The 14,210-nt window shown below is 38.1% G+C and overlaps 1 protein-coding gene across 2 annotated transcripts in view; it reads right to left on the bottom strand.

Annotated features, from left to right (window-relative positions):
• LOC110835875 (inactive tyrosine-protein kinase 7) overlaps window positions 1-14,210 on the bottom strand; it is a 104,356-nt gene that overhangs the window by 10,576 nt on the left and 79,570 nt on the right. The window contains exons 6-15 of one of the 2 annotated variants that reach the window (XM_022076568.2): window positions 13,847-13,983; window positions 13,161-13,460; window positions 12,376-12,663; window positions 11,118-11,230; window positions 9,096-9,261; window positions 6,953-7,100; window positions 5,607-5,734; window positions 3,839-4,036; window positions 1,870-2,076; window positions 37-281 (exon numbers count right to left, since the gene is read on the bottom strand). In XM_022076568.2, the coding sequence (XP_021932260.2) occupies window positions 37-281; window positions 1,870-2,076; window positions 3,839-4,036; window positions 5,607-5,734; window positions 6,953-7,100; window positions 9,096-9,261; window positions 11,118-11,230; window positions 12,376-12,663; window positions 13,161-13,460; window positions 13,847-13,983 (1,930 nt within the window). The remainder of the gene's footprint in view (window positions 1-36; window positions 282-1,869; window positions 2,077-3,838; window positions 4,037-5,606; window positions 5,735-6,952; window positions 7,101-9,095; window positions 9,262-11,117; window positions 11,231-12,375; window positions 12,664-13,160; window positions 13,461-13,846; window positions 13,984-14,210) is intronic. The other variant, XM_022076569.2, reaches the window with a different exon arrangement.

Raw genomic sequence — 14,210 nt, 5'->3', positions numbered from 1 at the left:
TCTTCAATGCAGTGTCCCATCTATAGATGCACATACCCAGTCACTATACTCCAGAATCATGTAATGTGGGTCAGCTTCTCGGCACATTCCCAGCAGCCGGGCCACATGCTGATGCTGCAGTTTGTGAAACATATCCAGCTCTCGCTTGAACTCCTGCAATGCCGAGTCCTCCTGAGTATTCTGCAGAGATTTCACCATCACCACTGTCTCCTTTTCCTTGTCCTCACCATCATGGAGTCCTTTAGCCCTTGCCAGGAACACCTCACCAAACACCCCTCGACCTGCAAAATTGTGCTTATCAATTTTCAACTGACATTTCCACCAAGGTGGGTGATAACATGACAGCAGCATCTTCAACCTTCTGTATCTTCCCATAAGCATTCTTCTCATATCTATTATTTGTTTTTTACATAAAATCTTTTGCATATACTCCCTCAGTAGATCTTCCTAATGGCCATTTTCATTAGTTGTGGTTTCCACAATGTACAGGCAATACATGCATATAGAAGGATAAATGAGTTTGATATAGTGAATCCTTATCAAGCATGATTTGCATAACATCATCTGATTTTAAACTGTACTGTGCCTTGTGGCATCTCTGTTTACAAATAATCTATGCTTGAACAAAAATATCTGGTCCACTGAACCCTCTAGCAAGATCGTGCATCTTTCTGTGAGAACCTAACCTAACCGACATCAACTTACAACACTTCTCACTTTCAGAGTAGCTAATAAAAGTGACCCCACACATGCTTTATGTAAATTTTTATTAAGTAAACTGCTTCTTCCAAATTCTCAAAGCTCAATTTTTTCCACCTGCTAAATTTGGCAAAACAATGTCTTTTTAAACATTGTCTTCCAGGAATGTAACCACCATATACAGCAAAAGTCAAATGTATTATAGTCGGCGCAGTAGTTTTTCGCCGGTTGAATTTTCAAGGGGAAGGCTAGGAGTGAGTCACTTGTGCGATGGTATAATGCTGACTGCACCGAGGAGCTTATCAGACTGAACGCCCAAACAAAAGAAATACACTAACCATGCCACCTGAGGTACACAGAGTAGGCCCATCCGCCAGCTTCTCCACTAGCCAAAAACTACTCCGCCGACTATACTATGTTTAATTTATCTTCAAATAAAGTGATGGCCTTGACTTATCAATATAATTTGCAGGTGTTATTTTGGTATAAACTATGCTGATGTAAAAAAAATAATTTAATCAAATTGTGTTCTTGGAGAGCGGATGTTTTGCATCTGCACATTTATTTGTGGTTTATTATAGAGCAATGTCAGTTGCTCAGACTACATAATGTTAATTTGCTGCACTGGTACAGATAAGAGAGACAGGTAAACAGATTGATTCTATGGTTATTTCATAATGCTTCTTCAACTGTATCAATTGACTGGTGTTAAATTATAGGATAACTGTAAAAGATAATTTTGAAAGGATGTTTGAATTAAGTGGTCACCGCTGGGAGCTTGCCTTTAAGGATGGAGGTAACCAAAATTTGAACCCAAGTCTTCCTATCAGAAATTAGACCATCACGGTCAGACACACGGACTGGCTAAAGTCCTATACCCCAATTTCATTAAATACAGAGCTAAAAGAACTACACAAAGAACACAACATAATGAAAGTTTAATAAAAATAATTTAAAAAACATAGTTGAAAGATTTAAATTTTAAAATTAAGTGAGAAAAACATTTTCAAAATAAACTTTTTTTTAAAGGTAAGGAAGTTCTGTGTAGTTGTGCTCAAAATATTGCTATATGCAACATTAACCGTGAAGTAAAATTTATTTCAAGTCCCCCCAGATAGAATGCAACAACCTCAGTTTTGTTTTATTAAAAGGGATCAAGAAATGTCTCACCTAACAGGACCATGTTCTGCAGGTCTTGGCGTGGGAATGCCAGTCGGTCGTAGCTGCTACTCTTGTTGGAGCGTCGGCTCTGTGAGGAACTGTGGGACTGGGCAGTGTCTGCCCCATCTCCACCACCATCACGCAGCTGCTGACTGGCTGTTGCTTCCTTGAGCTCCGTGTGTTCCCCCCCCGCCTCACCATTCTCGGCTTTTGTCACTAAGGTACAAAATAAGCATTTAAATCCAGAACTGTTTCAGGAATTCTGAGATAAATGGTCACTCTAAACTACAGCAATCTGTGTAAGTTTTGAGAAAATTAATATTAAACATGCTGCAAAAACATGTTAATTCTTAGGAGCAAATGAAAGCACAAGCAAATTAAAATAAATATACAGTGTAACCTCAATGAAGAAATAATTTGTAAAGGTAAAAGTTAAAAAATGCTCATTTTAACATTCTACTGGGTACTCAAATCATCTGAAAATTGTTAGAAAACAACAATGTATAATAATTTTAATTTTTTATATCACAAACAAATATAAGCTTAAAAATATTGTCCAGGAGTTTGAAAGTCATCAACAAATTCAAACATATGCAATTCATCAGAGACCATAACCATTAAAAATTGTTATTCATACCTGCATTCACATTAATCACAGATTAGTCAAATAACAATGTCCTATTTTAAGTGCATAAGAAACAGAGGAAACATTCACAAAACTATAACAGAAAAAACAAGTGAAAATATTATCGTATGACTGCATCATACACACACCTGTGCTAGATACTGATCATGGAGACTATGGGTTACATTTATTGCTTACCAAAATAATGTTTGATGGAGGAAGACATAGCCTATGCTGGCATTCACTTGGAGAGAATAAATTATGTAAAACCTGGCATGATACCCATAACAAAATACAAATAGTCTGCAGCAATGTTTAGGTATTAATAAACACAATGTTTTATAAATCCCTAGGTATTATACTACAAGAAATACTAGACTAAGCCTGCCAGTATTATTTACTTTTTCCATTAATTTTCTTTGAAGTTTTAATACTTTGTCCTGCATTACAATTAAAGGTTAAAATAATGAACATTTCAGAACGTTTCCAGCAAACATTTTGAAAAATGTCTTCAACCACTAAGGGTTCAAGAACTGCTGTTCTGTACCATATTATGCTATGCATAAAGAGGTTTGTTTGGTTGATAAATAGAAGACTCATTAGGCTAACAGAGAATGTGAGTGACATAAAATAATGTTGAAGATTTCTGTCTTCTGGGTTGTTGCGCTGTGTAGTCTGGTCGATGTTAACCAACGTTTCAGAGGTCATACTGCCTAAGTCATCAGGGCGATGAGTATGAAGATTTCTGTCTTCTGGGTTGTTGCGCTGTGTAGTCTGGTCGATGTTAACCAATGTTTCGGAGGTCATACTGCCTCCGTCATCAGGGCAATCTGACAGTGGTGCTTGAAAAATATAAAATTATTGAAGATTTCTGTCTTCTGTGTTGTTGCGCTGTGTAGTCTGGTAGATGTTTACCAACGTTTCAGAGGTCCTTTCTGCCTACACCATCAGGGCGATGATGACGGCAGTATGACCTCTGAAACGTTGGATAACATCGACCATACTACACAGCGCAACAACCCAGAAGACAGAAATCTTCATATTCATCGCCCTGATGACGGAGGCAGTATGACCTCTGAAACGTTGGTAAACATCGACCAGACTACACAGCGCAACAACCCAGAAGACGGATATCATCATACTCATCGCCCTGATGACGGAGGCAGTATGACCTCTGAAACGTTGGATAACATCGACCATACTACACAGCGCAACAAACCCAGAAGACAGGAATCTTCATACTCACCGCTGTGAGAACCTCAAATCTTATATAAAATAATGTTGTTTAGCATATCTATACATACATGATGTACAATAATGACATGCTGTAACTTACAAGGACACACCACTTACACAGAGTGTCTGTACCTTCAGCTCCGTTAGCATTGAGATATGCCTGTTTTCTGCGTTTGCGTTTGTGCCGGCACCAGATCATCAGTCCCACCACAAGCATCATGTATGAGCCTGCAATACTCAGTGTAATAGTGAAGGTCTTGGTCATCATGGAGCTATCGCCTTCCTGATCCTCACTGGGGTGGTAGCCCTCTGGGCCTAGAATAGTGTGTCACACAAACACAGCATAGAGTAATGGACTCAACCTTCATAAAGCAATATTTTAAACTATAATGGAGCCATAACAGCTTATCAGTAGAATGACAGGTAAAGTCTGCATGAACTGAACCTATTTCTATACAGATACATCACAAATTGCACAATTTAGACACATCATTCTGAGGTCATCACTGTCGTTCCATTCCATTTCATCCACATTTGGTTACTAAACATTTTAAAAGTCAAAGAAAACTCAATAAATTTAGAAGACGGCTGTCGTCTGGTAGAAGTTATCAGTGTTTCCGAAGTCCTTTCTGCCTCCATCATCAGGGCAATAAGATCTCATCACCTTGACCAGACTACATGATGCTACAGCCAGAAGACAGCCATCTTCAAATTCACAACTGTGAGAACCTCAAATACTTCATAAATTTACACGTGCAAGTGAAGTTTTTGTATCTGCAAACTATGTATAATTATGTTTTCAGTCTGTTCAGGTTCTCTGTCACAAACACAAATACTGTAAACTTATGGGTTACAAAACCAGCATCTTGAATTTCACACAGTAACATAGAGTCTAAAACCAAAAGATAGTGTATTTTCTCACTCACAGTACCAAGTGAAAATACAGTGAAACACAAGCGGTGTACAAAGTCTCTTCAGATTCACTGCAAACATGGTTACCTCTAGAAAATGTTGTTATGTTGACAAGAAAGTCACTGAAGAAGTTCTTATAAATTCTGACTCAAAAGAATAATTAGTATATGAAGGTATTATTGTATAATGAACATGCTTTTAATTACATGGTAACCACAGAAGCCAAATCTGGAATAGGATTCCGCCAGTGAAAGCAGTCAGGTGAGAGCTCATCTCAGAAATGCATAAAGCATGCAAAAGTGGATAAGGGACTGAAGTTGCATGGCAACACAGACTAATTCCAACTGTCTATAGCACTGACGATGGCAATTTCACCTCTGATTCATCAGAGGTGGACTTCATCCCTACCTCCCCTCACAATGACAATAATGCAATATATTGCAGAAGCCATTACTGCATATTTCGAGCTTTAGTGTTTGATGATTTTCACCACATTCACAATTAGGTAAGTAGCAAGATACTGATGTCACTCATGTATTTATTTATTTATTGCTCATATAATGCTCATGACTAGGGTAATAAAATGTCAACAGGAAAATATAGATCCACTAACCCACTCAACTCGACGACCATATTTGCACAATGATCAAAAACCAATACGCAAATCTACTCAGAATGTTGCTTTTCACTGATCAGTATGATGGTGAAAGAGAGAGAACTTGGACATCTCTTTGAGCATGCCTGATGCATGTCATGATAAAAGCTGAACCATCAGATTCGATAAAAGAATATTTTTCAAACAAAAAATTAATATCACTTTTTGTGCTAAAATGAAAAATTGCTACAATTTCACACACACCCAAAATTGACATAAACCTAATTATTTAATCAATAAATTATTGTCCCAAATATTATTTTAAAAAATGTAGTTGGGGAAGAAATGTAGAGAATCGACATGGCCACGTCTACTCACTCCGCACAATGAGAGTCACCTCCTCCCGCTTAAAGCCACCGCTGTTGCCAGCCGTGCAGCCATACTTTCCACTGTCTGCCATGTGCACCTCCTGCACCAACAGTGTACCATTCTCCAGAACATGGAATCTACACAGAGTACATGTGGGAACAGCATTAGTATTGTCAAGGCATGACTGACACTGTTCTTTTCTAGCTGGGACACTCAGCTTGGAAAATGATCGTTCGTAGTTTACCACAATCCATCCAATTAAATGCAGAAATAATAACGTTCTTTAACATTGTCTGACATAAGTATATTATTATACTTAAACAGTACTAATATGTACCACTCAACATGTTTAAATTTCTCGATTAGTCATTCTCAAGGGCTTTATTCACTACATCATTATTCAGAGAAGTATTGATTACAAGGTCATTAATAACAGGTATTTCAGTTATATTGTAAAATATCTGAAAAAGATTAAGAATATTTAGTAAGAATTTTTGACAATCACAATAGTTCACTCATTACTGGTCTTTGTATAAAATCTAGTACTACAAATTGGAGGTTAATGCATCATCCTTATGTTGACGTAGATGGACATATTTCATACTCATAAAGTGACTAGATAATATTATGTTCTGTGTTGTTCTGAAAGAATGCAGTACATTATATGACCCTCTTTACTTCACAAAGATGGTTTTCTTTGTGTTTTTAATTCCTTACGTGACGTATGTTGCTACAGAGTGAGAAAGTAAATACTGGCTACTTCTGACATTGCAATCAAGAACTCTTCAGATTATCCAGCGTATCATAACATGTAACATGTAGCATTCCAGACATGGGTGAATAGTTTGAACAATTTGCTACTTGAACTTTTTTCTAGGTTGTTTCACCATGTGGTCTTCCTTTCATATCCTTTCCAGTCTTTCATACAAAGTTGCTATGTTTTCATTTTACGCTACCTAATCTCTGAATGTCACAAACTCCCATCAAAGAATTAGGGAGTCCAAAGTTGATTCTTGATATGTAGACCAACTATTCTTAATTAAGTACATTTTTTGATACTTCATTAAAACATGGGATAGCAGCTTACTTTCAAATCTGTTATTCATAATCAACCTTCCGTTCACTGCTAAATAACGATATAATTCTTAAATAAATATAGCAACTGTTACAATTAAAAAAGTTTATATACCTTGTTATTGAGACAAACCACCCCTAACAGTTTAATTAATGTTGATACAAAAAGTTATGATGACTAACTTTCAATTAATTCAACATGAAGGAGTTGTACAGTTATAAACAGCCCCATCTCTGCGGAAGCAACACTACTGTACATGATATTCTTTGCTGAAAATCACCTGCTGCGGTCAAAGCCACTGAAGTTGCTATTCCGGTCCCACTTGACTGTTGGTTTCGGGTCTCCCTCTGCAATGCAGTGGATCATAACAGGATAGCCCTCATATGCCTCGGTAGGATTCTGGGGGTACACTCGGAACTTTGGTGTCACTGCAGCAAACCAACATGTTGTGTCATTTTTATAAAATTCACAAATTTAGAAAAAATATTTGCAAGTAGATACTCAATAAATATTTTATAAAAAATTAAAGATTTCCTATTAAGGTACAATGTGCATAATTATTCTGCTAGACTTCATTCAACATCTAAGAGTTTAATTTCTTTAAACCACAAAGCTTCAAAAGTCTTCAGTTTGTTATATGAAGACAGAAGCACAACCAACTTCTGCAATGCTATGGTTAAAAAAAAAAGATTAGATGATGGATAATATCTAACTGAACGATAGTACACAAGTATGTAAGAAATTTAGAAGCATGAAGTAGTATTAAACTGAACCTTATGAGAAATGACAAACCAAATATTCATAAAAGCTTAATTAAAACAGAAATTGGAAATGAATTCACAGTGTACTCAGGAAAAAACAGTAGATATTAAAAAATAGCCTTCCAAGTGGACAAAAACCACAAGTGTCTTTCAAAAACAGTGCTCATAAAATATGTGAACTTAAAGAATATAAAGTATGTGCACAATTTAGGATACCAGTATTACATGATGAGCAAATTTGTGACATGTATAAATACCATAGAACTGTTAGGAGAATAAAAACAAGAAGGTTATGATGGGCTGATAAGGTCACAGAGGCACAAAAATCATACATAATTAAACAGCTGCTTAGAAGAGAGAAGAGCTATAGTCCGAGACTGGTAAGTTTGTCCCTCGAAGGAAGCAGCGCGACGAAGGACGAGGAGTGCGAGGGGGTTGACTACAGGTTGCAACCAACATGACTACTATCAGTGCAAAACACATTTACCTGCTTATTCTCTGAAGGATATAAGACCTCTTCAGTCTGAATCTTCGTCGGAATCGATGGTTTTGAACTGAGACAACACCACACAGTACATACAGCATAACTACCTTACCTAACCCAAATGCTGCCATACTTACCAGTACCAGACAGTAGGGGCATTGTCTTGTGCATAGTGCAAGACTATTCTGCCCTTAGTCTGCTTTGTGGCTTGTTGGTTAGTTGTTTGAAACCCCCAATTCAGCCCTGAAGATAAAGACATTATGTTTCCCTGAAACACTGATACCTACCTATAAGTTCTCATTATGTTCCAACTCAGAAGACCACCAATGACATCACCACCGTGAGAACCTCAATGTACATAATTTATTCACGTCGCCTAGTATCAACAGAGTTCTAAAATAGGAGCGATTATGACAACCTGGATGTGACGGGGGAACAGAAGACATACATACAGAATTTTGGTAGAAAAATCTCTTCAGAAGTAATCACATGTTAGTTTCAGAAGATGAAAGAATAATGTGGAAACAGATCTTAGAGAAATTGGCGGTGAATTACATTAAACTCAGATAATATCATTCCCAGTAGTGGTCTTTGGCAACACTTGACTTGAACCTTCAGGTTGAATTAAGAGAGAGAAATTACAGTTTCTTTGGTGGATAATGAATCTAAACACCAAGTCGAGAAATATCTTAAATAACTGAAATTACTGCCATGGAACAAAACCAATGAATATTAAAAGCCCATACAATATCTGTCAAAAATACTTTGGCATCGTTTCAATATCTGATTGCTTTACATTTTGCACTGTTTTTAAATTGTTATTACATAAATGCAAGAACAAAACTAGCATAAAATTCACTATTATTTTAAAAATATTTTGATATATAACACTTGATGCCTTGACCATGTAGTTCAACAGGAATCTCATAGATGTAACATATTTTACTCGCACCTACATGAGCTATCTCACACACATCACATGAAGATCGAAAGGTGTTCATAATATCTCATCAAACACAACTAATGGGAGTAAACAGGGATATGACTATACTTGGTTAGTCACCGACCAGGTAGTCAGTACGAGATTATAAAAACCCGGTGAGAAGTGAGAGGCGAACAGAGTTCTGCTTAGGCATCGACTGATTGAGTAAGAAACACGTAAATGGAGAGGCACGCACCTATTACATCAATATCAATAGTGGCATTTATAATGCCCTGAGAGTTGGTGGCAACACACATGTACCGCCCCTTGTCCTCTGCTGTGACGTTACTGAAGTGTAACGTGCCATTGATGTCTTTCACATTGTCAGGAATCTCAAACTTCTGTTCCCCCTGTTGACCCTCCTGTAAAAGAACAAAAACAAAATTGGAAACTAAGATACTGTTTAGCAGCATTCATAATGCAAGCACCACATGACAATGCAAGTCTCATACATAAACAGTTCATTATACCAACATCATCAGATGAAAGCACTAGTAAAAACTTATGGAAAAATTAACCATAGCTGTATACTATAATGTTTTAACCACATATTCAGGGTTAAAAATGACAAGGATTTGTATAGCTACTAGTTTATAAAATGTTAAGTAGTGCCTACATCTCAAAGAGTAGCCAGTTCTGACATTAGTGGGTGGGTGCCAAATTTTTGCCAGGAAATAACACAAAAATTGTAAGCAGGTACAAGTAAAGAGATTGTAAATCATGACCAACCAGGTCTCAAAAAGCTGGGTACTAGAATAGTGTAACTGACCAGATCTTGTTTTGATGTCCATACGCCTACTCTGCTTTTATTTTTCTTGATATCTAGCAAGTTTTTCGACCAGCATATGGGACCAGCATCGTGAGGAAATTGGGGAGCTACAATGGGCAGCGTAGCAATGGCTGGGGGTTCGTCGTGCTGACCACACGTCACCCTATATCTGGTTGGATGATCGTTCGCCTCTGCGTAGGCATGTGAACGTAAGACCAGCAGCCAGCTAGTCGGCTATGGCTTTCAGAGGGCTGTTACGCCACGGATTTCATCTAGCATGTTTACGATTGTGTACTTGAGTTTTTCTATTAACGAGGGCTGTGTGAGCAAGTGTGGTGGAGTTTCTCACAATGAGTACTGTATGGAGTCTCTTCAAGGAAGGAGATCAGATCCATTACTAGTGAGTAGTCTCTACAAAGAAGGAGACACAATAAAGATACTTGGAGTTTGACGCAGTTGTTACCTTCGTGTGTGTTCGATCCCCGTTAGCGACCCCGAGTCCCCTGAACTAGCGGAGCAAACCGAAAGTGTGGTGGATGGTTATAATTGAAATTGTAAATAGAGGCAGATCTAGAACATGAGGAAGAATGATAATATAAAAACAAATATTACGCAGATTTGCAATGGATAAAGGCCAAAAAGAGCAGATAGTTTTTGTCTAGGTATTGCTCTCTTCCTGGTATTAATATAAAAACAGATTACATCAGACTACCTGTAGGGCAAATGCTTGCAGATGTAATCTTTACATGACTTCCCCAATTTCTGGTCAATGTGAGGACAAAAACAATTATTTGTAGAACCTTGAGCACTCATACGGTAGGTGCTGTCATGCCCAGTCATAATATAGCTGTAGAGAAGAACAGCAGCTTAAATATTTGGGGCCCAGTGTTCTAAAAATAAGCAAAGATACAAATTTGCAAAGTCTAAGTTTTTGTGGAGGTTCTGATCTATACCCAGATTCAGCTGGAGATGAAATTTATGATTCTGTGAATGAGGACTCCTTACTCCTAGACCGTCAAATTCACCCATGAACATCCCTATAATATTGTATTTTAGTGTTCAAAACCCTTGTTCCACCTCTGGTACCCACTTTGGGGAATGCATGGTGTCTGCCCATCTGGCATTATTATTATTGTTGTTGTTGTTGGAATTATTTGTTAAACTTTCCACAAACAGTATGCCACTACTTTTAAATATAATAAAATAACTTAATATCAGCAAAGTAACCATGTAAACTTCTGATGTAAGAACACTAATAATGTCTATGTATTACTGCTTTTGTTTTGGTTTTCAACAACGAAACACAAAATTCTTTGAAAACAATCTCAATTTTTAGTTCAGATTTGCTATCACAGTCTTTATATCCTGAACAATTTGTTATGGAAGAAAATTTTATTTAATAAAATAAATGAGAATAAAACTATAGTACCATATACAAATGTACAGCACCTTGAACCATTTGATGACAGGGGGCAGAGCACCCTGAGCCTTGCAGTATACTCGTGCTGATGATCCCAGCTCCAGTTTTTTGTTCACAGGTCGAGGTGAGAACTTCAGTCTCTCTGTAGAAAGGAAAACAGCCCCATGAAAGCAAATCAGACGCAGCAGCTTGGCACAGTTCAAATTAAGAACGTGAACCTACGAAAGCCCTACTTTCATTATGCTTTACCCTCAAGAGCTACAACAGGCTTCAGAAACTCTTGATGAGTGCCATTTGAATTTTAAGACGTGAACCATAAACCAAAAAACAGATGGAAGCAGATTACAAGCAGTACAGATTATGCTTAAATCAAAAATCAACAACAAGAAATGATAATGTAGGATTTAAGGTTTTCATTGGGGTGAGTTTGAAGATGGCTGTCTTCTGTGTTGTTGCAACGTGTAGTCTGGTAGAACATCGGTAAACTTCTACCAGACTACACGACACAAGAAACCAAAATACGGTCATCTTCGAGAAAGGATAAAATTTTGAAACTGGACATTGGGCAAGATCTGAATATAAAAGCACTTGCGGAAAGTCAAATTAAAAATATAGCGGTATGAACATATGTTATGGGTGGATTAAAAAAGGATTCCTGTTTCAGAAATGAAGATAGTAAATAAACAATCACTGGGGGAGTAGAAACAAGGATAAAACATCAGGTGTCGAAAGATAATACAAAAGAGAGTACGGAAGGCATGGAGAGACAGGCACACAAAGGGCCACAAAAGAAAGGAGAAGACAGTAGTACAGAACGATGTAATGAAATGCAATCACCGAGATAGATATAGTATCAATAAACAGCAACAATCAATAACTGTCACTCCGAAATACTGTGTTACTTTTATAAACATAGTATTACATCTATGAAGAACGGAATCAAAAACCGCTTTTGATATATTCCAAGTGCCAAAACATTGTTTCATTTGAAATTATTGCAACCAGAATTCCCTGGCATCTTACCATTCTTCTGACACCCATCTGCCTGAACCAGTTTCTCTCTCTTCGGTTCACACCTCAAAGAAAACGTGTCTCCATTACAATGACCTGTCAGTTAATGCCATTTAGGGAAATAACCACAGTTTATTCCAAGAACCATGCAAAACCAACAAATACACCCTGTAGGCAAAATACAGAGTTACTACCCCTGAACTTTAAAGGATTTTCTAAACACACAGCAGTGACTAAGTCTGCTTCAGCGTTATTTTACACGGGCACTAGACCAACCTTTGACGAGCACGGTGGCTGGTTTGGAATGAACTGGTTTGAATCCAGTAGTGTTCACTAGACAGCTGTAGTTCCCATGGTCATCCAACTCGATCTCAGAGATAACGAGCGTGCCATTAGATCTGTTCATCTTAATGCGGGAACCATCTTCACTTATCAGCTTGCCATTCTTTCTCCACAAAACCATCGTGACAGGATGAGCCATGGCATGGAACTGACAGCCTAGGGATGCAATGGCTCCCTCTTCTACGGACATGCTCAGTGGGTCTGACACTATGTTAGGTGGAGCTGTGAACATGTTACATACGTTGCGCTTTCATCTATAGTTTCTACAGCAGTGGATATAGCATGTTTACCAACTTACATCTAAACATTACAACCTAAATATTACTGGCAATGCGTAGTGCTAAAGGTTCAGGTTTGAATAATTCACTGCAAAGGTGAGTATAAAATACAGGCGACTTGTTACACGCACTTTCAACATCCAGTTTCGATATCATCGCAGACGTCAGTATCCTATCCGAAGCCACGGTAGAAGATGTCACGCAGACCCATTGAGTTGCACACACAGTTTCAGTGACTCACCCCACCATTTAGACTAAAAGGACTACTGATTAGAGCCTCTCATGGTATCACTCAGAAAATCCATGAGCATTTATACATTTTTCATTTTACGCACTTTCGACATGTGCAGTGATTCACAGGAACGCATCCTCTGCATGCAACAAGAGTCACCTGTACAATAAAATATTTATTTCCAAACACAACTTGCAGTATGCACTTACTGGACACAACAAGTTTGAAGGATGCCATCCTGGTGCCAGCCATGTTCTCTGCAACACAGGTGTAATTGCCCGAGTCATCCACAGCTCTCGCGGCCTCAATGATAAGTCGCGACTCATCCACTCTTACCGGCCCGCTATCGGTGACAGTGTGTCCGCGCGGGTCGAGCCACCAGACTCGTACTGGGGGATTGCCAGCCACTGGTAAGCATGTCAGTTCAAACTCTGCCTTCTCTGGCACAATGCGTGTCCTGCTGTCTGGCAGAGGTGGCTCAAATGAGCTGCCAGTCAGTTCATCTAGATCTTGGGGGGAAAAAACATGCACTCTATCAGTCCTACCGGCAGCACGGGTTTCTCTCTTCCGCGCCTTTTTGAGCAATACGAGAAAGATTATGAGAGGAGGGTTCTCTATGCAAGGAAGAGAGTTTCATAAAATGTCACTCTCTCAAACTCCACTAGGCATAGTGCAACTTGAGCCATGAATATGTGTATTTTGTACCACTTTAAAGAATATACATTAGAATGCATATTACTGTAAACTGATTAGCCTGTGCAGGCACTAATCTGTCTGAGAGTGAATGTACCCAGAAATATTTAATATAAAGTCTCTTGTTCTTTATTATTTACAATAGAATATAATGTTATTTGTTGGTTTATACACTAGTTTAAGACATGTATGCACAACTCACAAGCAATGTTCAACTCTGAAGTATAGGTCTGAGGTTCTTGGTTTGCATCCACAGGAATCCCCACACAGGAGTAAAAGCCCTCGTCAGAAGCTCTGACATTGTGGATCAGCAGAGAGCCATTAGCAAACACAGTAATTCTGTAACAGTAACCAGCGGCGTCCAAATGCACTTGGTATCTCAGAATGCGGGAGCTTGGGTTCGTGTCAGAGGAATAGAAAACAAATTTCTAGTTGTGATCAAGATTAACTTTAATCCCTTTCAACAATTAAAAATTTTCAGTTTATTTAGTAGGAAAGAATTAATCTTATTTTGAAGCATTACAAAATACCCACAGAGTACAGAATTAATCATGCTCCAAAATTTC

The sequence above is a fragment of the Zootermopsis nevadensis genome, unplaced genomic scaffold, assembly GCF_977971745.1.
Source record: "Zootermopsis nevadensis isolate Lab colony 2312 unplaced genomic scaffold, Znev_1.0 Znev_ptg000022l, whole genome shotgun sequence".
Classification (NCBI taxonomy): domain Eukaryota; kingdom Metazoa; phylum Arthropoda; class Insecta; order Blattodea; family Termopsidae; genus Zootermopsis; species Zootermopsis nevadensis.
The sequence above is the reverse complement of the archived record's forward strand: the minus strand, read 5'-3'. Positions and strand labels throughout refer to the sequence as shown.